The sequence below is a fragment of the Aspergillus pseudotamarii genome, assembly GCF_009193445.1.
Source record: "Aspergillus pseudotamarii strain CBS 117625 unplaced genomic scaffold BDV38scaffold_35, whole genome shotgun sequence".
Lineage (NCBI taxonomy): Eukaryota > Fungi > Ascomycota > Eurotiomycetes > Eurotiales > Aspergillaceae > Aspergillus > Aspergillus pseudotamarii.
Window position 1 is genome coordinate 24,173 of NW_022475049.1, and position 20,160 is coordinate 44,332.

The following is a 20,160-nucleotide window of genomic DNA, read 5'->3' on the forward strand; positions in this document are numbered from 1 at the left end:
TTCTCCATGGATATCATCTTATGGTCTAGCGCTTTCATCCGGATACAAACACATTTTACGCTTGGACTGGTCGGGACTGAATGACCCCCAAAGTTAATTCCAGTTACCTAAGTCAGGATAACAACAATAAAAATTGACAAAGACAAAGAATCCTGCCAAGTTTCGAAAGACATGCAATATGTTTCTCAGTAAGACAATGGATTCGGACGATCATCTTCCGATGAATTCCTTTCCCCGGGCGTAAGAGGACGATGTACATATGCAAGAGAGAGAGAGAAAGAGAGAGAGAGGAGGGGGGGGGGGTGATATTCAAAGTGCAGTACAAGATGTGGACGCAAGGGGAATTGCTCCATCGGGTAAGTAGTAGGTAGATACCGACTTGGGACTGGGTCGGAGCCACATGCTGGACATAGCTAGAGTGATTAGTGTCCTTAGTTAGTCAGTTAGTTGAGTCTGGAGTAAAGTGTGCAGTCGGTCTTGGCTAAATGGTCATTGTACCCTTTTGCTTTTTTCTTTTTTCTTTTCCTTCTGGTATGGACCAAGTACATACGTATTGCTTGTTGGCAATAGTAATCCTGCCAAAAAGAAGAATTTTACATAAATAAAAAGAATGAAAGAGGAAAATTAAACTACGTGAGAGAGAGAAAAAAGAATTAAATAAAAATAATTTCTTACCAAGCGATGCAGCTGTTTCGAGTTCCCTTCAACTATTCTACCCCCTGTTCCAGTTACACTGCAACCGAACCCAACCAAACCAAATCAATCTTGCCACTCATCGGGAGGACAGGGAGGGGGGAGTGCGGTGGATTCTTGGGTCTCCGATTTGATGCTGCACACGCAACGGTGATGACGGAACTCCTTCACCCTCTTTCTTGGTAATTAATTAATTTTTCTACTGTTAGCTAATAAATCGGTGCTTGCGGCGGCTATCAAGGCCAAGGAAAGTTGGGAATGATTCACAGTTTAACCTTGTTTCACAGACCAACTGCGTGATTGACAGTTTGAGGTATACTTAATAGTATCCCTCTAGAGTATGTGACTAGTACTATGTCAGTTAAGCCGGATTTTTCTATAACAAACTGTCATATGCAGGTATTGTCCTCCTTGATTGTGGTTTCGTCTACTACTAGTCGTCAGGAGTCTTACATTTGCCTCGTGTGCTGCAATCATTCAATGTTATTGGTCACCTCACCCTCCCTTGTTGGTTGGATGAATCATGGATCATACCAGGATGGCCCACAGGTTCATCCATCACTGATAACGGAGGCCACGCTACAACCGAGCTCCACTAGTAGTAGGTACGGAGTCCAGGGAGGTTTTATCTAGATTCTTTAAGACTTACATTGTACCTCTCTCGGTACGGAATCGGTCACCGTGGAAGTGAGGCAAAATATACATGAAAATAAAAATAAAAATAAAAATTCATCATCAACTGTGACGCATTCATAGATCCCCGTAGTAGGGATGGAACCACACTTTCTCTTCTCTGCTTTTTCATAAGGGAAGGACGGGAAGCTTTAGACCGCTCATACAAGGAACCCTTAGCGCCCAGACTCATGTCTGGTACCTGCATCGAATTAAATCATTCAATCCGCTCGCCCGCTGCATCTGCCCCAATGCGGCTTAGTTGATTGAATGTACTAACTTGATCGGTATTTTGCATTCAAAATCCCCTATCACCCTAATCAATTCTGGGATTGATTTTTTTTTTTTTTCTCTTTCTCTTTTTCCTTTTTCCCTACCGGGGAGAATAGGATTGTTAATACATGGATAGGTATACTGAGTGAGTACTACTTACTACCTTGTTAGAATTAAAGGGAGGATAATCAGTTCATACGACGCCATCAAAACCCCGACCACCATCATCCGCTTCCAATCACGCCGGTTGTCTCAAAAAGGAGACCGACAATCCATTACATCATGGACTCTTGTTCCTGAGAGACTAAAGGCTACTAGCGTCCATGCACGTAAATTGTCAACCGCACAGATGTTTCAGGAGTCAGGTGGTTAGAAGATGGAAATCCAACGGGGATTAAACCCGGTCAATTTACTCAAAGTCCGGGGTACATACGCAACAGTGGTCAGCTGTTCATTGAACATTCTCCTGTCAGACTTTAGCTTGGATTCCATAGTCGGGACTATCTTTTCCCTGTTTCTCTCAGATCGGCCTCTGTCCGGCTTCTACCGCAGTGGCATCCTCTAAGCTAAAGTAGACCTCCGTGTTTGTACATACTCCGTATCCACCGTCATACTAAAGAGTACAGTGATAGAATAATTCGCATGCAAGCTGGGTGAGCACAGACTGCTCCAGACCACACGAACCTCACCCGTGGAACATCTCGTATCCCACACACCCACACACACACACACCCACACTCCCTCCCCTCCACCACGACGGTATTAAAATGCATGAATCATGACTCTACATACTCCATACTATGAGTGGTACCTGGATGGATCAAGTCTCGGGAGTACGGGACCCTTGCTCTGATAGGATACCAGATCCATGGCAAAAGAGACGATCGTGACACAGGCCCTTCTTGGATCCTTTCAGCAGAAACAACGATTTATAAGCTCTTTTATCTCACCACCCCTCCCCAAACTAACGGAAAGAAAGGGTAAGCACAACATCTAGACCAATCGACCATTTGAGGCATTATTCCAAATCACACACCGCATCTTCTTGTCCATCGTGCAGAACCCACGGACCTCCTCCCCGTAGCAAATGCCTGAACGGGTCTTCCACCCAGCAATCTCTCCACTCAGGTTAGGGACATGCCGATTGGCCTCTGTCTGGTGTCGGGGGATAGCTTAATTGCTCATCAATTGCACACACCGGAGAAGCTAGTCATCACAAGAGTCTCCACCCACGGGACCCCGGGGCTGACACCCCCTGTAATGCAGGTTAAGTCTAAATTAACGGCGTTGAGTGCATCAGGGATTAAGTACTGATAAGCTAGTCTTCGTCAACGGTCTCGATTATGGTTACGCTACTCATACTACGTAACGGGCACATTTTTTTCTTAAGAGTAGAAACCTGAAGGGCAAACGGGAGGTGTAACTAATCGCCTTCTGACGGGACGGGTAGCTTTTCGATTGCCAACGAGGTCATTTAGAGTCAGGAAGGAGTTGTTAGGCATCAATAAGTGTCCCTATAGTTGAACTCTTATAGTATACTTTCCGTTATTCCAAGGGAAAGACACTTCGTGTTACGATCCGCTTCGGCGTCACCGAGATTGCCAACTTCTACCGTCTAAGCCCTATGCGGCCTCAACCTACTACTCATGGTGTACCGTACCTATATTGGTCCCCATTATCGCTTTCCCTTGGGCATCATCCTTCACAGAACTCAATTGATCCTCCATGCCTAGATACAAATACGGTATAGGCGCGCCGCGTCAACATTTTTGTGTCGGGCGTCTAGAGTTTTCGAGTGAGTTGAGCAGAGCTTCTAGGCAACACTGACCAACATTCGACCTGACAGGGCCTCGCGCCCGATAGCTCCTATGCGCGGTATATTTCTAACTGGGGAGCTCTAGACTTAATATCCTTCGTTATCGATAGTGAAGATCGCCGTTTGCCCACAGATCGGGTCCGGTCTGTTCAACTTAAACATAAAGGAGAATGCTAGTTCAACGCTCGCACATAGTTTTCTTTGTAAGGATTTCTTTATAGACTTCACCGGAGTTCTGGACTGGTCGAACACAAAAACTACTTGAGGTCTTCTAGAAAGAAAAGCTCAACCCTGAATTGATCAATAACCATAAAGAACAACTGAAAGAAGCTCCCATGATATTAAGGCCTCCACAGGAGGCCATACCACGAAATAGCCCTACATCGATAGCTCTGAGCTCGACCATAGGAAGGGACAGTCATTTGGACACTTTAGAGCCGGGAGATTAGGGTACCCATAATTCTAGGGGATCTGCCCCTTTTAGGGGGCGCGACCTTCATAGATCCATTTGTATGTATTCTTGACAGGGGGATTTAATCAAGTGCCAGACAATGCATGACTATGGGTATGCCAACATTCCACTATCCCAATCAGCACCCAGTATACAACTAACAAAAACCAATCTACTATAGAAAGAAAAGTAACCATGCAGATATCCCGTACAACCATCATAAGCCACAAGAAACGTCGTTAAAAAAGTGCTGACAAAGCAGTGGCCTACCAAGCAATCTAGTTCAACGCATTGACCAATTAAGTAATTATCTTCAACCCCAGATTTTCTCCAGCTTCAAAATAAAAGCTCCTCCCCCAACCCCAATAGAAGCGCAAGAAACAACTAGATAATCATGTCTCCTAAACAAGAACCCCTCTCCCCCAAAAGAGCCTACCTACTCTTCTACAATGCCATATCCACAATCCTCTGGCTCCGAATCCTCCTCACCGTCCTCATAACCCCCGACCCCTCATCGACATACACAACTCTAGAGCCCTGGACCCGATGGACGCAAACCTTAGCAGTCGCAGAGATTCTCCACTCCGCTGCCGGTAAGACTTAATCCCACCTCATCTACCATATCTTCCAAAAAAAAAAAACAACACACCCCATATACCAAGTATATCTATACTAACAACCCCCCGTGCGGAGGGGAATGGGGCAGGAATCACCCGAAGCCCCGTCTTCACAACCTTCACGCAAGTATTCGGCCGCAGCGTACAGGTCTGGGCCATTAACTATGCCTTCCCAGCCATCACCGCCCATTCCTGGGCCTACCCAGCTATGCTACTCGCCTGGTCTGCAGCAGATACCATTAGGTATTCTTACTTCGTAGTAATGCTGGCCGGGATACCGGTACCTGCTGCTTTGAAATGGCTAAGGCGAGTTCTTTTTACATCCGATACTTAAACGAACTGACCCCGGGCCATTGCCTCCGGGTTGGGGTTCAACTAACACAAATGAATGGATAATAGATATTCGCTCTTCTTCGTCCTCTATCCTGTCGGAATCAGCAGTGAATGGTGGTTAATGTATCATGCTGCAAATGCCACGTCTAGTCTTGCCGTGGCCGGCATCTTCTATTTCTTTCTTGTGCTTTATGTGCCTGGTATGTTTTTTATTCTTGGTATTTCTTGGTTGTTGGCTTGTCTAATGTGTTGATGTTAGGAACGCCTATGATGTATAAGTACATGGTTAAGCAGCGGCGCAAGACCTTGGCTCGGCCTTAGGTGGATGGTTTTCTTTTATTTTTATTTATTTTTTTGTGTAAGATTCGGTCTTCGATGAAGGAAAGGGGGTTGGTTCTTATTCTGTTTGTTTGTTGTATTACATGTGTATATCTTTGTTTCAGGTTGTGGCTTGGTTCAAAATTCTCTGGGAAAAGGCATGTATAGATTGAGAGAGGGGTTTCTGTCGGTGTTGCTCTTCGTATGATGTTGGATATAGTCTAGTGGCTTGGTTTATATGTACATGTAGCTTGGTGGTGTGAGATGAGAAAACTTCGAGTGATATGATTTTGAACTAGCATAAGCTGTACTCTTTGTAATTTCAGGGCTGATACCTCGTTATGATAGGGGCGTGGTTGATGGGAGGTTTAAAAAGTAACATCTATGTTGCGCAGGTGGCGTTGGCTGAGCAAAGCCGATACTGAATCTGAGGTTGCATTTTTGCAGTCTGGAAGACTAATAATGAGTGTTTCTCATCTGGAAGATACCCGTTTTGCACGTGGGTTGATCCATGTTCTTAAAGGCTCTATTAAATCTATGTAAAGAGTTCGATCTGGATGGGGAGTGTGAGGAATACGTAAATGATTTTATAGTAGAACCCACTCTAATGAATGCCTTCGATTTCGTTATTTCTCCAACTAATCGGGTATCGTTATGTACTCAAACCATTTTATACCAGTGCAACCAGTCTCCCGTACATAAGACCAGACCAAGATATCTATTTTTAACGTAATCACCTGAAAGTGAATGACTTTCCGGGGGTCTCACGCTTCTGCTTGCGCACTCCACTGGGTGCTTCAAGCGCCTTCGCGTATGGGTTGAATGGTCGTTTCTTGTGAAGTGAGGCGGTCTGGGCTGGCTTTGCGTGCAGGACGGAGGCAGCGGCCTCATAGTTGAAGGGCTCAGCTTCTTCCTTCTTTTCCTCGGGCTGCGGAGTCTGCGACGCAGCTTTGTTCTTCTTTTCCTTCCGGCGTTGTTTCTTGGACGGTTTCTCTCCGATGTGTATCACATCACTAGATTCATCGGCTTCTGGCGACGGCGCTTCTTCACTCTTCCGTTTGCGTGGGCCGCCAAGCCCCTTGACTGTGAAGATCTTGTTCTCCTCCTTTTCCTCTGGTGCTTCAACAGGAGCTAGGGTAGGTTGGGGAGGCGCAGGCTTGGTAGCAGTCGAGCCAGCAAGCTTGTCGCGAGCTTCAGATACCGTACGAGGCATGGGTGGCAGCGGGAGCGACAGTCGGAGGGCTTCTGCAGAGGCGACGGCGGAGTACTCGGGGGGAGTACGGGGTTCCCGAGAGTCCAACACTGCACCCCAGAACTGGGACACCTCGCAGCGCGCAGCAGTAGGCAAGTTCTCCTCACCCATAGGTGGCGTCACAAGACCCTGTTCGGTTTCCGTCGCTGGAACAGATCGCCCCGTCTTTGTCGGCTTCACATACACATCACGCCATTCAGGGCCGTCAGCGCCTTCAATCTTTGCGTTTTTGATGACCTCCAGGAGGTCCGCGGCCCTGTCCTTAGCGATGGGTGTCACTGGCGACAGTGTCCGGAACAATGTCCCCAGGTCCAGAGGCATAGCGTGGGCAACCTTGAAAAGGATGTGCTTAGGGAAGACACACTGCACGCCTTCGTCCTCCTCTCTCGCAACTGCGTCACGCCATTGATGGACTGCTTTAAAGACAGCAAATTGCTCCTTGCTCAGGACCGCGGGATTGCGTGATAAGTAGTCGTACCAGCCACCTGGTCCTTGACCTGTGGCAGCATCATAAGGAGAACGCTCGAAACGTTGCAGAGCTTCGTCCTTTGATTTCTTCAAGACGTAGTCGATGAGGTTGTTTTCGGGCGTTGAGTTCTGAATGAGTTCGTTGCGTAAGTGATCGAAAATGTGAAGAAGGTAGTGGGTATCGGATCTGGCGTAGTCAAACATGCCCTCTGGAATCGGCCGAATTCGCCAGTCGGCCATTTGGTACCTTTTGTCGGCTTCGAAGTTGACAAGCTTTTGCAGGAGGAACTTCAAACTCCGCTTGGGGTAATTCAGGGCGCAAGCAGCGTGGTATGTATCAAACATGCCAACTACGTAGAGCCCTAGATCGCGTTGAAGCCAAATGATATCCATGGACGAACCGTGGAACACTTTGAGGATGCTAGGATCCGCAAAAACCTCATTAAGCATCTGAAGCTCCTCTCTCCACGGTTTCAGCGTGTCGACCACCCAGTCCTTATCGCGAGTACTGATCTGCATCAAAGAAACAAGACCTTGATAGGAATGCACATCATGATGCTCTAGATCGATAGCGATCTCCTTCGCAGATTTAAGCTCTTTCAACATATCCTTCACTCCTTCCAAGGTATCCACGAAAGTCGCGGCTGTTGACTCCCAAGGCTGGTAAGGAACGGGAGGTGACACAGTGTAGGTAGACTCTGGATACTTTGCGGCGCGTATCTCGGGCTCATACGGGTTTCTAAAACCTGTCACAGGGTCCGACGATTCAACAGATTTCTCCAACGGAACTACCGCATGCGGTTTAGTTCTGAGCAATGGCTTGAAAGGCGAGACATCGGCGTTATCGACTTGACGCTCAAAATGCAGCTGAGGCTTCGGGATCTTCGACGGGCCGTAATCGTAGATGGTGGGAAACTTCGAAGTAGTCTTCTTTGTAGCCTTGGGTGCATCCTGTTCTTGCTGCGATGGGCTCAGTCTTTTAATCACACCGGTAAATTCATCCAAGCAAGCATCCGCCCTTTCCAAAAGAGCATCAATAACATCCACCACACCGCGCCAATTGTCTTCGATAGAGTCTTCATCCTGCAGGGTCGGCGCGGGTAAATCGGTACCGACTGTGGCGGCTTTCAAGAGAGAAGAGGTTAGTGAAAGAATCCTGCCGCTTTGTTCATCGATGGACTCAGAAAGCTCCGCGCTTGAAGTGCGGTGAAAACTGAGATCTTCAGCAGAGAGCTGGCCAACAGTGCGCGTCATCTGCACGAGCGACGACGTTAGCTGCTGCTGGAACGGCGGAAAGTCTGCTGCGGAATCCATTGTGATTTAGCTCCAAGTATCCTGTTTAATGATAAATACAGAGCTGATATGGTACTGAACAAACAGACAGGGCAAGATTGTTTGCGCCTGGCAGTCGTGTTTGACCAATAATCACTTTTAGTTCATATAAAAAAAGAAAAAAGGAAAAATTCGGAGGTGGAGAAATGCTGAAGCCGGCGGACTGCTGACCGCCTACTTAAATCGGATTAGAAGGGTACAGCGGCGATGATCATCCTCATCTACTTGCCGGCGTATCATTACTTATCCTATTCGCCTCACTATTCCAGCCATAGACACGGAAAAGCAAAAGCGCCTTCTGACATCCTTGTGGAGTCTTCTACTTATTAAGATCCATCATGTCTGCCTCTATAGCACCCGAATGCAATGATATCAAAGAGTAGTTTCCACCTAAGCCACGCCTAAATCTACTATGGCAGCTAACTGTGACCAGGAGATATGACACCTGCTTTCTCAAATGGTACAGTGAAAGTGAGTTTTTCCTGTTAAACACTTCTGCATTTCCTCAATACTTACAAAAACAGAATACCTCCGTGGTAATACAACATCGAATGACTGCGAAGAACTATTCTCTAAATACAAGACTTGCTTAAATGTAACATATTACCAGCCCGTACTTCATGACGTGCACTAACTTCTCGGGCAGAAAGTGCTAAAAGAAAAAGGCATCGATTCCATGCTGGAAGATGTTCGGAAGGGTAACTCCGAGATGGATGCCGAGCACAATCGGAGGAGTTGATATCTAGCTTCGCTATAGATACCTCATCTCCGCTCCATATACAGACTAATAAGCAAGCAAATGGGTCCAGTGGCCTGAAATATTTTCATCTTCAAGGGCCAGATCATGATTTAACCTGCCATGAGCAGCCAACCTTTCGCGGTGCAAGTTCTATTGCAATGTTGGTTTGCAGTTCAACGTGGAATAAGTCGTCAAGCTCATTGACTGGACCTCTTGCAACTTCACGCTGATTCTTAGAAAAGCCAATATTTTGCACGCCAGTTGTTAAGGCTTCATGTGTACGACAATGTCTACGATGGCTCGTTCAGAAAGTCTCACCTCAACTCATTCTGTACTAACACGGTCTCCCCTCTCATGTACTTTTATACATATGTAAACTAGATCATTTCTCAGACCATACATCATTTAGCGACGTTTTGCTTGATACGATTGATGTGGCTCGTTGTATTCGGGAAGTAGGGTATTCAGCGTGGTATGGGATGTCAGGGTGATAAGGGTGATCTACCCTGGGGATAATTTGCGAGCGATTCATGAGAATCGATCTGTTACTTGAACCATACAGAGAATCGAACAATAAACTCAACCTGAAACCAGATCACATAATGAATAGTACTGAAATTAGATTATATTATATCTATGTGCATAAACACGCATAAACTCATTTCCAAATCTCATCAATCAGAGACAACAGATAATGTCACATCACCGATGTCCTCGTCTCCTCATATCACCCTGACCGAACCCACCCGGAACCTTGAGCAACCCATTCCCCGTTGCACCCATCCCCCCGACCATAGTAGAGGAACCGCCACTACCACTATTGGCTTTACGAGGCTGGGTCAACAAGGACCATACCTCGGCCATTCCGGCCCGACGAGCAGGAAGCATACTATATTGCATACTGTAGAGATTGCGGCGGTGGATTGGGGGCACGAAGCGGCCTGTTACCAGGCAGAAGATCACGCGCGGCGAAAGATAGTGTGCTCGGAGCCGATGACCTAGTTGGAAGTATTGGTCGAACATGGCACGAAGAGTTAGGGGTATTGACTAGTTTTCGGTTAGTTTAAGCATTACTTCCAAGAGTGTGGATGGTTCTAGATAGAGTGACAGTAGGTATGGAGCGGCATACCTCGAGATGGATGTAAGGTACTTTGGAAGCCGAGTCGGAGTTTGATGACTTGCCGTGCTCTTCGCGGAGCTCAAAGTGAATGCCGCCTGCGATTTCGGGTTAGTTATGTATTGCTTGATAACCAGCCACGTGAGAGTGTAAGAACGCACCTGGCAGTCGCCGAGAATCTTTGACCCTCAACATTAAGGCGAAGAGTGGAAAGTGGTTCAAGAATGCCAGACATGTATCAAGTGCCGCTTTCACTGAGATGATTGACATCCTAGCGGTTGCAAAAGCCAGGTAGAAAACGATGATGGTTGGAAGGAGAAAGAAGAGCACCGTGAACAGGATTGTCCCGATCAGGAGTTGATCTAGATCGTAATCGCACGAATCTATACGGTTGCGCAGCACATTCCGCTTCTTACCACGGAACAGGTGGAATAGGGATATGATGATAGTCAGCTGCCAGTTGAAGATGCGTGCCGAGGCGATATAAAATGAGTAAATGTGCACAGTCAGTATAGACACGAGATCTGAGAAGAGGGCAATGGGCATGCTGGCACCCGCAAAGCTAGAACACCCAACAACATATATAACGTGAGGAAGGTAAGGCTGTAGGTTTGCAATGAAAGCTTTTCTTGGTTAGCTGAAGGAGGAAAACAAACGGGGGAAAGCCTTACCAGCCCAATTCTCTATTACCCACAGGAACAGATCGCCCAGAAAAGCGGCGAGCTCGTTATTCAACTTCAAACCTGCTGGCCAGTCCATCAGCCAAGAGATGGTACGTTGTAATCCTTCCACAGTCCAGCCAGTAAGAATAGAGTTGATTTGCAAAGCCACCCAATTCGCATTATCAATGATATAGGAACCCAACGCTATTCCGATAATCACGTCGTTCGCAACAAGCCATAGACTGTTGTAGAACCGGATATAGTCAGGATGGCTGGTAGTCACACTCTCCCAATTATCCTTCCTCTGTCGCAGCTTGACGTATTGAATGGGCCAATAGCAGAACTGTTGGAGCCGAATATCAACTTGCTGGGCCGTTGCTGATATATCCTTCAAAGCTGCTGCATCTGGCCGAGCGCGCCACTCTAGAACCTGGAGAACGATCTCCGCAATTGTCCGATGGAACACAAGACCGATGACGAAGACCCGAGTGATGACAGGCCAAACCCATTGCCAGAACACATAGGAAACACCAAGGACAAAAAGATCCCACAGGGTCGTTGCAGATTCGACAACTCGCTCACCAACGCTCATACTCCTCTTGACACGAATCCCAATCAAGTGACTATTCTTTTCCATGAGCTTTCCCATCTCGTAGGCGCAATTCACTTGGTTGATTATGAGGGGTAGTGCCTGCTCTTTGTGCGACGGGACATGCTTAACGACCGTATGAAGCTTAAGTTTTTCAACCAACTTCTGAGACTGAGCCTTATTCCGTTCCTCCTCTGTATCGATCTTGTCGGATACCGAATCGGATTTGTCCGCAGTAATAACCTTGTCGCCAAGAGCAAGGGAAATCGGCTCTAGCGACATATACTCCATTCGGGTAGGATGGGGTCGATGAAACATGATAACCTGAATAGACACACTCGTCTCCGGCGGACAATATATCCGAGGAATCTTATACGATGGATGCGTATTCACATAGAGGTGCGACGGGTTAAACGCTGTCGGTGGCTCTCGTGGATTGGTCGTCCCCAGCACATGCATAGCAGATCTGCCACAGAGCGTAAATATCCTCACAATCGGATGGGGGCTGTTGCGAAAAAGGATTCCGGCACGCAGGGCATTGTCGACATTCCGAGGCTAGTAAACGCAAGGCCTGTCAGTATCCCACCAGCAGACCGTATGAAAGCCAACCAATGCCTCAGCTCACCTCCACATCTTCCAAGACCGTCAGCACGAACAAGTCGAGCTCCGAATTCTTCCACCCAACAATTACGCCCTGTGACGACGACCGAGGGAGGTCGTATGGCCAAAATACCCGCAGCAATCCATCGCTCATGAGCATGTTGTCATCCTTTAGGTGTGATTAAAAGGAGCCGCGGCGGCGTAACTGTTCTCGGGCAGATACGCCCAGGTTGACGTATCGGGGGTGCTGATATTAGACATATTAGCTTCGTTTTTATTCGCAGGCAGGTTTCTCGCTCCGTTGGATCGCGGGCTTGATTCAATTGGTGTGTGTCGCATACCAATTCGCCTTCTTTCGCAGCCAGGTAGCTGATAGGGAGGACAAGTAGAAAGTAAAAAATGGACAGAAGCACAAATCCCTTCGCTGTTCGTGTCTGTTTCGGATATGAGTATCAGTCCATGCAACATCAATGCCGTGTGATGGAAGTCAGGCCCGGGCCGCGCGTACGACGGAGCCGAACAAGTATCCCGCGGTGGGTAAAAGATAGAGAGGGGCTGGCAAACAACACGTACCACAACGCCGTGATCCCAAGCAAATATAGCCAGTTCATATAAACGAGTAACGAGGTCCCACCTTGCGGTGATGTAGCCCGCGACGAAGATGCCGAGTGTGAGGATAGAAAAGGGGTGCATGAAATACGGTGGTTCGGCGGGTATCACCTTAGTTTGCGCGCATAGCTCTCAAAACCAAGGATCAAGAAGGGAGTGGCAGATTCACTGGTCCGAGACTGCACTGAAGGAATGACGATCGCTCAAGGAAGGCGACGAAACTTGCGAGGCCAAAATATTAGGACAACTGCTAAACCCTGGCTGGTTGTGGTGAGGACTGGAAACGATGCGCTTATAGATTAAGAATACTATCCCCGGTGGAGCGTCTAGACCTCCGCGGTCCCACGTGACCGATGTAGATAAATGTAGTTAAATGGAATGCATTCACTTTACCTTAAGCAGTATGTACAAAGAAATAATCACTGGAAATTTCAGGATAACATTATTCCCTACACATTTTATCCTCATAGCCATAGGTCACACATACACAGATTGATCCCATCCAAACGCCGAACCGCTATGACCCCGAGAAAGAAAAAAGACGCAAATGCTAATCTATAAAGCCTTGATGCCCTGGAAGACCTTGTTTGCTTGCAGCTTTTCATCTGCTTTTACGAGATCACGCATGATCTGTCGCTTCTCTTCCACCGTCAACTCCTTACCAGAGGACTCAGTCTCTGCCTTCCATTTCAACAACATCGCTTTGAGAAGGGCACTGCCCTCCTCAACTTCTTCCTGCGAGTACCCATCGATCGCCATGGATGACTGCTGGCCTTGCTGTTCTGAGGAAGTAAAGTCTTCAAGTTCCTCTGCCTTCTGACGGGCCATGTTGACCACCTTTTCTGGGAAGCGGACCAATTCGGCAACATGGATACCGAATGACTGGTCACAAATGCCAGGCTCGACACGATACAGGAGAGTGACCTGGTTCCGCTTGGATTTCTTATCTTCACTGTCATCATCGGTACCATCGCCGATGAAGGCGACTACGTGCAAGTTCTTGACAGACTTGGGGTATCGATCGGCGAGAGCCGTCAGTTCATGGAAATGAGTAGCGAAAAGGCCGAAGCAGCGAATCTCTGTGACGATGTGTTCAGAGATGGCCCATGCTAGGCCGAATCCATCATATGTGCTTGTACCGCGCCCAAGCTCGTCGATGATGATAAGAGACTCGGACGTTGCCGATTTGAGAATATTGGATGTTTCAAGCATCTCAGCCATGAAAGTGGACACTCCCTTTAACTGCGAATCACTGGCACCGACACGCGCAAGGATGCAGTCAAAGATGGTCAATTCTGCTTCCGTGCAAGGCACAAAGCAACCCGTCTGAGCCATGAGAGCGATAACACCGATTTGGCGAATATAGGTCGATTTACCTCCCATGTTGGGTCCAGTAATGATCAGGAAGGAGGACTCGTCTCGGACCAAAGCCACATCATTAGTGATGAATGAGATGTCATCCTGCATTTCCATACAAGGGTGCCGCGCTTCCTTGAGAACTGTATTTCCGGTGCCTCGTGGGTGCATCTTGGGCCGAGCATAGGGGGTCGGCGCATGAACAGAAGCATGAGCGAAGCTGACAATGACATCGAGGTGTGCTAGGACACCAGCAAGTCGCTCCAGGACAGGGCAGTAGGACGCAGCGACGTTGACGACCTCATTCACCAGGCCGGTCTGAGTTCTATTGTAGTTTGAGGACAGTTGATCATGCTCGCGGCGAAGTGTTTGCATAGTCGACGTAGTGAAATAGACGCCGTTCTTCTGTGTAGAGCATTCCTGGTACTCTCTCTTGTTGCGGATACAGCCCGACTCGTTGCGAGTAAGTCGGAAGCACCATCCGTGCACCCTGTGGTTCTCGAGGAACAACTTCTTCTCCATATCTTGGTCAAGGTCCCGAGCTACCCTACGGTGCTCGACGCCCATATCATGACGGAGCTTGTCCAGCTTTTTCCTGATGATCCGCAGGCTCTCGTCAAATTCAGGCTTGATGATGAACTCGTGGTTCTCCAGCGCATCAAGATCAACCGTAGTCTCAACCATCTCCTCCAGTTTCGCTAAGCTATCGGAGTGGCTCCGGAGGTTGGAAGTATACTCCGTCTCCAGAGGCGTCTGATACTCTTCATCCATCACATTCTCGAGAGAGTTGACAAAGCCAGGCAAACGAATGGCAACCTGATACACCCGCACAACATCTTCCAGGTTTGCCTTTTTGCGCTGGAACCGCTTCGCCAGTCTGTACAGATCCGGTATAGAGCGAAGGTGCTCCTCCTGCATAGTTTGTCTCAGCTCCGTGTTGACAACAAAAGCCTCAACAAGCTGCTGTCTCTTCTCAATCTCCGCCAGATCCATCAACGGCTGCTTCAGCCACTGCGCAAGCAAGCGGCTACCAACAGGGGTCTTGCAATGATTCAACAAGCCAAACAAACTCATAGACTTCGATCCGTCCCGCGGACCAGGCATAAGGTTAAGAGCACGCAACGCCGACGAATCCAACTTCATAAACTGAGACAAATCATGCTGATAAAGTTGGTACTGGCCGAAATTCGTAGGATCAGACATAACCCCAAGGTACTTGATCAACGCAGATGCCGAACCCATAGCAAGCTTCAACTCTGTCTGCGGCAGCGTACCTGCTGACCGCTCATCCCTCAACAGCCTCGTCAGATCCTGCTCAATATCCTTAACACCAAAATCAGCCACCGGCCTCTCAGAGATAGCGATCCCGCAACTGTCAGCAATAGCCCGGATCTTCCCCAGCTCAACGTCTTTCTTGTTAGCATCCATCTGCACCAGGCACTCCTTGACCCCGAGCTGGATAATAAGCGACTCAAAGTTGGAATAGATATCGTTATCCATAAACTCGCTAACACCGAGTTCCCGCACACTCGCATCCGCGAAGCATACTCCCACACTCCTAGCCTCCGCGGCCTTGGCCGAGATCTTCACCGCTAAGATAATCGGAGCCGAGTCCATGGATAATCCACCAACACTGCCCAGCTCTTCTTCCACGTCTTGGAGGTTTCCTGGGCTAGCTTGTTTTACCAGCTTCCAATGGCCCTTGCCCGTGCCGACAGAGCCCCAGATTTCAATGCGTTTGTTGAGTCGGAAGAGAGCTTCGCGGAGAAAATTGCGGAAGACGGTCACGCTCATGGTGACGGAAGGAAGGCCTCCGGAGTCGCTGCGACCTAGGTTGCGGAGTATAGAGGTAGTCTTGTATACGGTGCGAGCGATGAACTCTGCCTCTGCACCATGGGCAGAATACCAGTCACCACGGTCGAAAACGCGGATAGTTTCATCGTTGCTGTCTGCTGCGAGGGAACGGTAAAAACGAATGAAGCCGACTTCGTCGTCAACCTGGAACAGGGCAAATTGTTATTGAATGTTCGAGAGAGGGGTTGCTTTATTCAATTACCTTAAGTTCTGGACGAGAAGACATCTTGTCAGTTAGTCTCCAACAAAGATGAATGGAAGACTGACCATGAGCTGCGCCAGCGGTGATCTATTTCGATCATTCCAGAGACGCGCTCCGTGGCAACGCGGTCACGTGCAGTCGCGTTCGCGATATATTGAATATTGGCCAATCATAAAAGCCGTTGTAACTCTACAATGTGACACGTCCAAAAAACGCCTACACATATGAAATGAAGTGCTTCATGTTCAGCATGATTGATATGCATTTCCTAATAGCTAAAATGGTATATGATAGATGCAACGCTAACAGATGCTACATGAGGGTGCCAATAAAGTCATGTGTATCAAACTCCACAGATGGGGTATCCAACCCAGCAACACCAGACATCCAAAACACACATTAAACAGTAAAGGTATTGATTAGGGTTTTGGAATTGAAGCAGGCTCGTTCTCGTCGAACTTCAGTTCGCGCACCTTCGCACCGATATCCTTGAGGTTGATATCAGCAGAAGATTTTAGAACCACCGATTTGATATGATTCACGGTGACGAAATCGACCCATTGTCCAGCAATGTCGGGCCGAGCCAGCACTTCCAAGCAAATTTCCACCTCTTTCTCTGAAATAGGATTCTTCGATGAGTCCTGAACGTTCTGTACAATCATCTCTAGCCGGAACGGCTTCCTCTGGGCAGCCACAGTAGCTGTTGGCCCACTACCCACATAACCAGCTGGCCTCAGCAAAACCAGCACACCAGCGACTTCCTCAATGCGTTCAACAGCAGCACGACGAAGCAGCATCTCCTTTGACGGAGGGGGCGGTAATTTCGACTGACGGAGTGCCTTGCTTCTGATCCGATCCAGAAGTCCTGTGCGACGAGCATTCGTCGCTTCGGGTGTTTTCCCAGGCGACTCTTCCACTGGCGCTGCCTTAAGCTTCTCCATTTTCATTTTGATGACTCCGCCCTTCAAATCCTGCAACCGCTGCTGGCCTTTCCGAAAGTTCGTGAATGGTGTAAGCGACTCGTGGATGGACGAAACGCCCAGCGTTGCGATAAAATCCACCTGGCTTTCATCACCATCAACAGCATCCAGAGCTTTCTCCCAGAGAAAGTCGACGATTTGCTCAAACTGTTCATGCAATTCATTATCGTCGATTGCCCACTGTTCGCGACGCACACGTTCCAAACAGACTTTTCCCAATCCATAATTAGCAATTCGGTAGTTGAGCCCCGTGGCCTCCGAGTCTTGCTCCCAAATCCATAGTAATCGTTGCAGATCCTTCACCACGACCTTCCGTTTCTTCCACAACCGCTCAACACTAGGAAGAAACTCCCTCAAGTCCGCGGGAGTATCTGTACCGTGATGCGCATGGTGAAATGTGATGGCTTTAAGGAAAGACGAATGCAACTTAATCAAGTCATTCACACAAGCGGGACGCACATGGAGAACAGTTGCACTAGGCCGCGATGTAGCCTTACCCTTAGCACGCTTTGACGGAGAAGTCGGGATCGCAGAAATAATACCGGCGGCGGCAGTCCGCGAAGTACGGGTAGGAGATGCATAATGACCACTCCGGGGAGTCGATAACGACAGCTCCTTGATATGGATAGATTTCGAGGGCGTAAGCGCTTCGGTCGTGGGTTCCCCCTTTTCTTGAGTCCGCGGGTTACTGCAGTCTACGTTCTCGAGTTCGTTCAGTTTCCGTTTCTTGGAAGGCGAGACCGGAAGACTGGCGACGGCCTGCTTGCCATCTACAGCTGATCTGAGACCGGGCTTGGTCGTTCTTGCGAAACTTTGGATGCCGGTCTGTCCTCGGGGAAGGGGGTTTTGTCGGGTGGAAGTGCGCGGCATCGTGACTGCCTTGCTTGTTGAGGATAAATGAGATGAGATGTAGATTATGGAAGGAACATATAGACAATTAGGAAGGTTTGATGCGTAAAATACAAATGCAATTGGGAAATGGTTCGCGTGGAAGGAGTGGGTGGGCACTTGATATTATTTAGCTGGCGATTAGGTTTTTTTTCCTGGTGGAGCGCGTCGCGTTTGGCGCGTGTTGGCGTCGTGTCCGGATGCGGTTATATTGGGTCAACCCACTCCAGATCTACTCCACTGTCATTGACACGAACCCCCGAGGGATTTTCATAAGTATTTATAAGATGAATCTATTTTGGAGGGGTTTCAAGTTGGAGTCCGAAAACCACAGCACTACTAGAAGTTCTCGAGTGGATAACTCACTCCGTATGTGCATGGCACTTTGTCACTACGGTAATCGGCATGACAGGAATGCAACATACCTCAGCACCACTAGCTTCTACCAGTAGAGCAAGCCCCTCTGTCGAATCCTCTATCTTATCGGGATTATCAAGTTATCAGACTTGGTCGGTGCCACCGATAACCGGACAATACACATACAATATTTTCGTTCCATGCAGAGTGCCAAGTCTATACTTCTAACCATTTACCACTATCATGAATCAACCATTTCAAGGATAATAACAATGTCAATGAAAAATAATAGCATTAATTGCCTTCATGCGAGAGGATATGAGCTAGCTGATATTAACATAATTAAAACCATCGCAATAACGCGCTTTATTCAATTTTCAGACACAAAGTCCCCCTAGATTACTTGCTACCACTCCACCAGCTCGACAAAGATCCCTTCGCCTCACTCGTCTTCTGCTCCACTGTCTTATCAAATTTATCGACGTTAGCCTTGATCGTTGCTGACGCATCCTGTCGCACGTCATTAAGCTTATCGAGACTCTCGTGGGCTAGTCCTGAAGCACGATTGCTGGCGTCTTGCGCCTGGGTGCGGGCATTGGACACCTGATCACACATTAGCTCTCATCTATACAATAGGAAAAGAGGGAAATATATAGAACATCAAAGCAACTCAAGATAGGGAGATAAAGAACATACCGCCTCGTCGATGTGCGCACCAGCTTCGGAACCAACTTTCTGACCAGCTTTTTCGGCCTTGTCCGCAGGGACCTTGTTGCGAGCTACATCGGCATCATCTACCAAAGGTCAGCTTCGTGCTCGCAACGATAAAGAGTGACGGGAATAGGAAAGGAAGAGAGTACGTTTAATCTCTTGCTTCGCGGCCTTTGGGTCACCACCCGCCCGATACAGATAGTAACCGCCAACACCAGCGGCAGCGAGAGCGGCGTAGAGTCCGGTTCTGTTCGACATCGTAATGGATGGATTGCAGTTGCTGTGATGATATTCAAATTCAAGGTTGCTTTAAAATTGAAGTTCTATTGGATTGAATGTGAGAAGGCGAGGCAAACAAGGGCTTTAAAAGTCTGGGGTAAGATGAAGGACCATGTCATGGGTTATGACGTCTACGTCCTGGGTTTCCTTGTGTTAATAATATTTCGCAGACTACATACGTATGTACATGTACATGGTTTTTCACTGAGCATACACACACTTCCGTTGGTTACCACTACTGTTAGTTACGGTTTTTGGGATCTACCAATTACTTTTAGTCCTTAGTTCTAATTCTAGGTATACGTATGTACATGTATGTACTAAATTCGTACGTACATACGGAGTACATACATAGTATATGTACATACTCAAGAGCCATCTCTCATCGGCGAATACCACTTGAGCGCCGGCCGAAGGAAGACTCTGTTCAAGCGTTGCATCGCTTTGCATCGCTTTTCATCGACGTCACCTGATAGTCATGTCCTTCTCCATGGCGCGCGTGTTTCAAGGAACCGAGGATTTGATGTAAATGTGGGGCTCAACGTCATGGATCATCGCCATCCGTTCCGCTTCGGGGCGCAGGCTGGAAGCATCCATTGCTGGGATCTCTGAAGTTCCTCTGCAGGCACCCTTTGTCGCCTTGACACATTAGTACTACGCATCTAGCAGGCGATGATACAGATTGGATAGTCCTTGGCCGACAAATTGACCGTCGTATTTATTGTCCACTTATTTGCAAACTAGTTGATCACGTACATGGACGCATAATAACCATATCGAGACCCGAATGTAGTAAAACACGATCATCAAACCCCGCCACACAAAGGAAACGTCCATATATATATAGATAGATAGAAACAAGGCAATCCCAATGAACAATTAAAGCCACACCACGACCAGAGTAGAAAACTCCATCCAGAACCTCGTAGCTGAACTCGAGATTGAGGCCGAGGGGTATCTTCATGCGCTATGGACAAACCCATAAACAACGC

The 20,160-nt window shown here is 48.0% G+C and overlaps 7 protein-coding genes across 7 annotated transcripts; 3 read left to right on the forward strand and 4 right to left on the reverse strand.

Annotated features, from left to right (window-relative positions):
• Positions 1 to 4,299: 4,299 nt before the first annotated feature.
• BDV38DRAFT_293939 (putative membrane protein) lies at positions 4,300 to 5,310 on the forward strand (the record flags this gene model as incomplete). Its single annotated transcript, XM_032062386.1, has 4 exons — positions 4,300 to 4,498; positions 4,612 to 4,828; positions 4,922 to 5,055; positions 5,115 to 5,310. 4 exons carry the CDS (start codon positions 4,300 to 4,302, stop codon positions 5,174 to 5,176), a joined length of 612 nt encoding a protein of 203 aa, XP_031912327.1. The 3' UTR covers positions 5,177 to 5,310.
• Positions 5,311 to 5,652: 342 nt separating this feature from the next.
• BDV38DRAFT_249713 (exosome nuclease subunit RRP6) lies at positions 5,653 to 8,294 on the reverse strand. Its single transcript, XM_032054878.1, has one exon. The coding sequence runs from the start codon at positions 8,205 to 8,207 to the stop codon at positions 5,907 to 5,909; it is 2,301 nt and encodes a 766-aa protein (XP_031912328.1). The 5' UTR covers positions 8,208 to 8,294; the 3' UTR covers positions 5,653 to 5,906.
• A 176-nt stretch (positions 8,295 to 8,470) lies between these two features.
• On the forward strand, positions 8,471 to 9,554 carry BDV38DRAFT_249716 (uncharacterized protein). Its single transcript, XM_032054879.1, has 4 exons — positions 8,471 to 8,604; positions 8,659 to 8,696; positions 8,750 to 8,820; positions 8,872 to 9,554. Exons 1-4 carry the CDS (start codon positions 8,564 to 8,566, stop codon positions 8,962 to 8,964), a joined length of 243 nt encoding a protein of 80 aa, XP_031912329.1. The 5' UTR covers positions 8,471 to 8,563; the 3' UTR covers positions 8,965 to 9,554.
• A 112-nt stretch (positions 9,555 to 9,666) lies between these two features.
• On the reverse strand, positions 9,667 to 15,977 carry BDV38DRAFT_272114 (mismatch repair ATPase MSH2; the record flags this gene model as incomplete). Its single annotated transcript, XM_032057431.1, has 11 exons — positions 9,667 to 10,011; positions 10,094 to 10,179; positions 10,243 to 10,704; positions 10,753 to 11,887; positions 11,958 to 12,101; positions 13,124 to 14,924; positions 14,955 to 15,073; positions 15,104 to 15,489; positions 15,526 to 15,783; positions 15,814 to 15,895; positions 15,954 to 15,977. 11 exons carry the CDS (start codon positions 15,975 to 15,977, stop codon positions 9,667 to 9,669), a joined length of 4,842 nt encoding a protein of 1,613 aa, XP_031912330.1.
• Positions 15,978 to 16,191: 214 nt separating this feature from the next.
• BDV38DRAFT_249728 (DNA replication factor Cdt1 C-terminal domain-containing protein) lies at positions 16,192 to 18,009 on the reverse strand. The gene has a single exon (XM_032054880.1). It carries the CDS (start codon positions 17,801 to 17,803, stop codon positions 16,373 to 16,375), a length of 1,431 nt encoding a protein of 476 aa, XP_031912331.1. The 5' UTR covers positions 17,804 to 18,009; the 3' UTR covers positions 16,192 to 16,372.
• Positions 18,010 to 18,448: 439 nt separating this feature from the next.
• On the forward strand, positions 18,449 to 19,460 carry BDV38DRAFT_249730 (uncharacterized protein). The gene has a single exon (XM_032054881.1). It carries the CDS (start codon positions 19,175 to 19,177, stop codon positions 19,451 to 19,453), a length of 279 nt encoding a protein of 92 aa, XP_031912332.1. The 5' UTR covers positions 18,449 to 19,174; the 3' UTR covers positions 19,454 to 19,460.
• On the reverse strand, positions 18,578 to 19,147 carry BDV38DRAFT_284024 (uncharacterized protein; the record flags this gene model as incomplete). Its single annotated transcript, XM_032060172.1, has 3 exons — positions 18,578 to 18,781; positions 18,875 to 18,972; positions 19,039 to 19,147. 3 exons carry the CDS (start codon positions 19,145 to 19,147, stop codon positions 18,578 to 18,580), a joined length of 411 nt encoding a protein of 136 aa, XP_031912333.1.
• Positions 19,461 to 20,160: the final 700 nt, after the last annotated feature.

Coding starts and splice junctions, on each gene's coding strand:
- BDV38DRAFT_249713 (XM_032054878.1), bottom strand. CDS start 8,207: ATGGATTCCGCAGCAGACTTTCCGCCGTTCCAGCAGCAGCTAACGTCG.
- BDV38DRAFT_249716 (XM_032054879.1), top strand. CDS start 8,564: ATGTCTGCCTCTATAGCACCCGAATGCAATGATATCAAAGA. Junction 8,605..8,658: donor GAATGCAATGATATCAAAGA/GTAGTTTCCACC, acceptor AACTGTGACCAG/GAGATATGACACCTGCTTTC. Junction 8,821..8,871: donor AATACAAGACTTGCTTAAAT/GTAACATATTAC, acceptor CTTCTCGGGCAG/AAAGTGCTAAAAGAAAAAGG.
- BDV38DRAFT_249728 (XM_032054880.1), bottom strand. CDS start 17,803: ATGCCGCGCACTTCCACCCGACAAAACCCCCTTCCCCGAGGACAGACC.
- BDV38DRAFT_249730 (XM_032054881.1), top strand. CDS start 19,175: ATGATATTCAAATTCAAGGTTGCTTTAAAATTGAAGTTCTATTGGATT.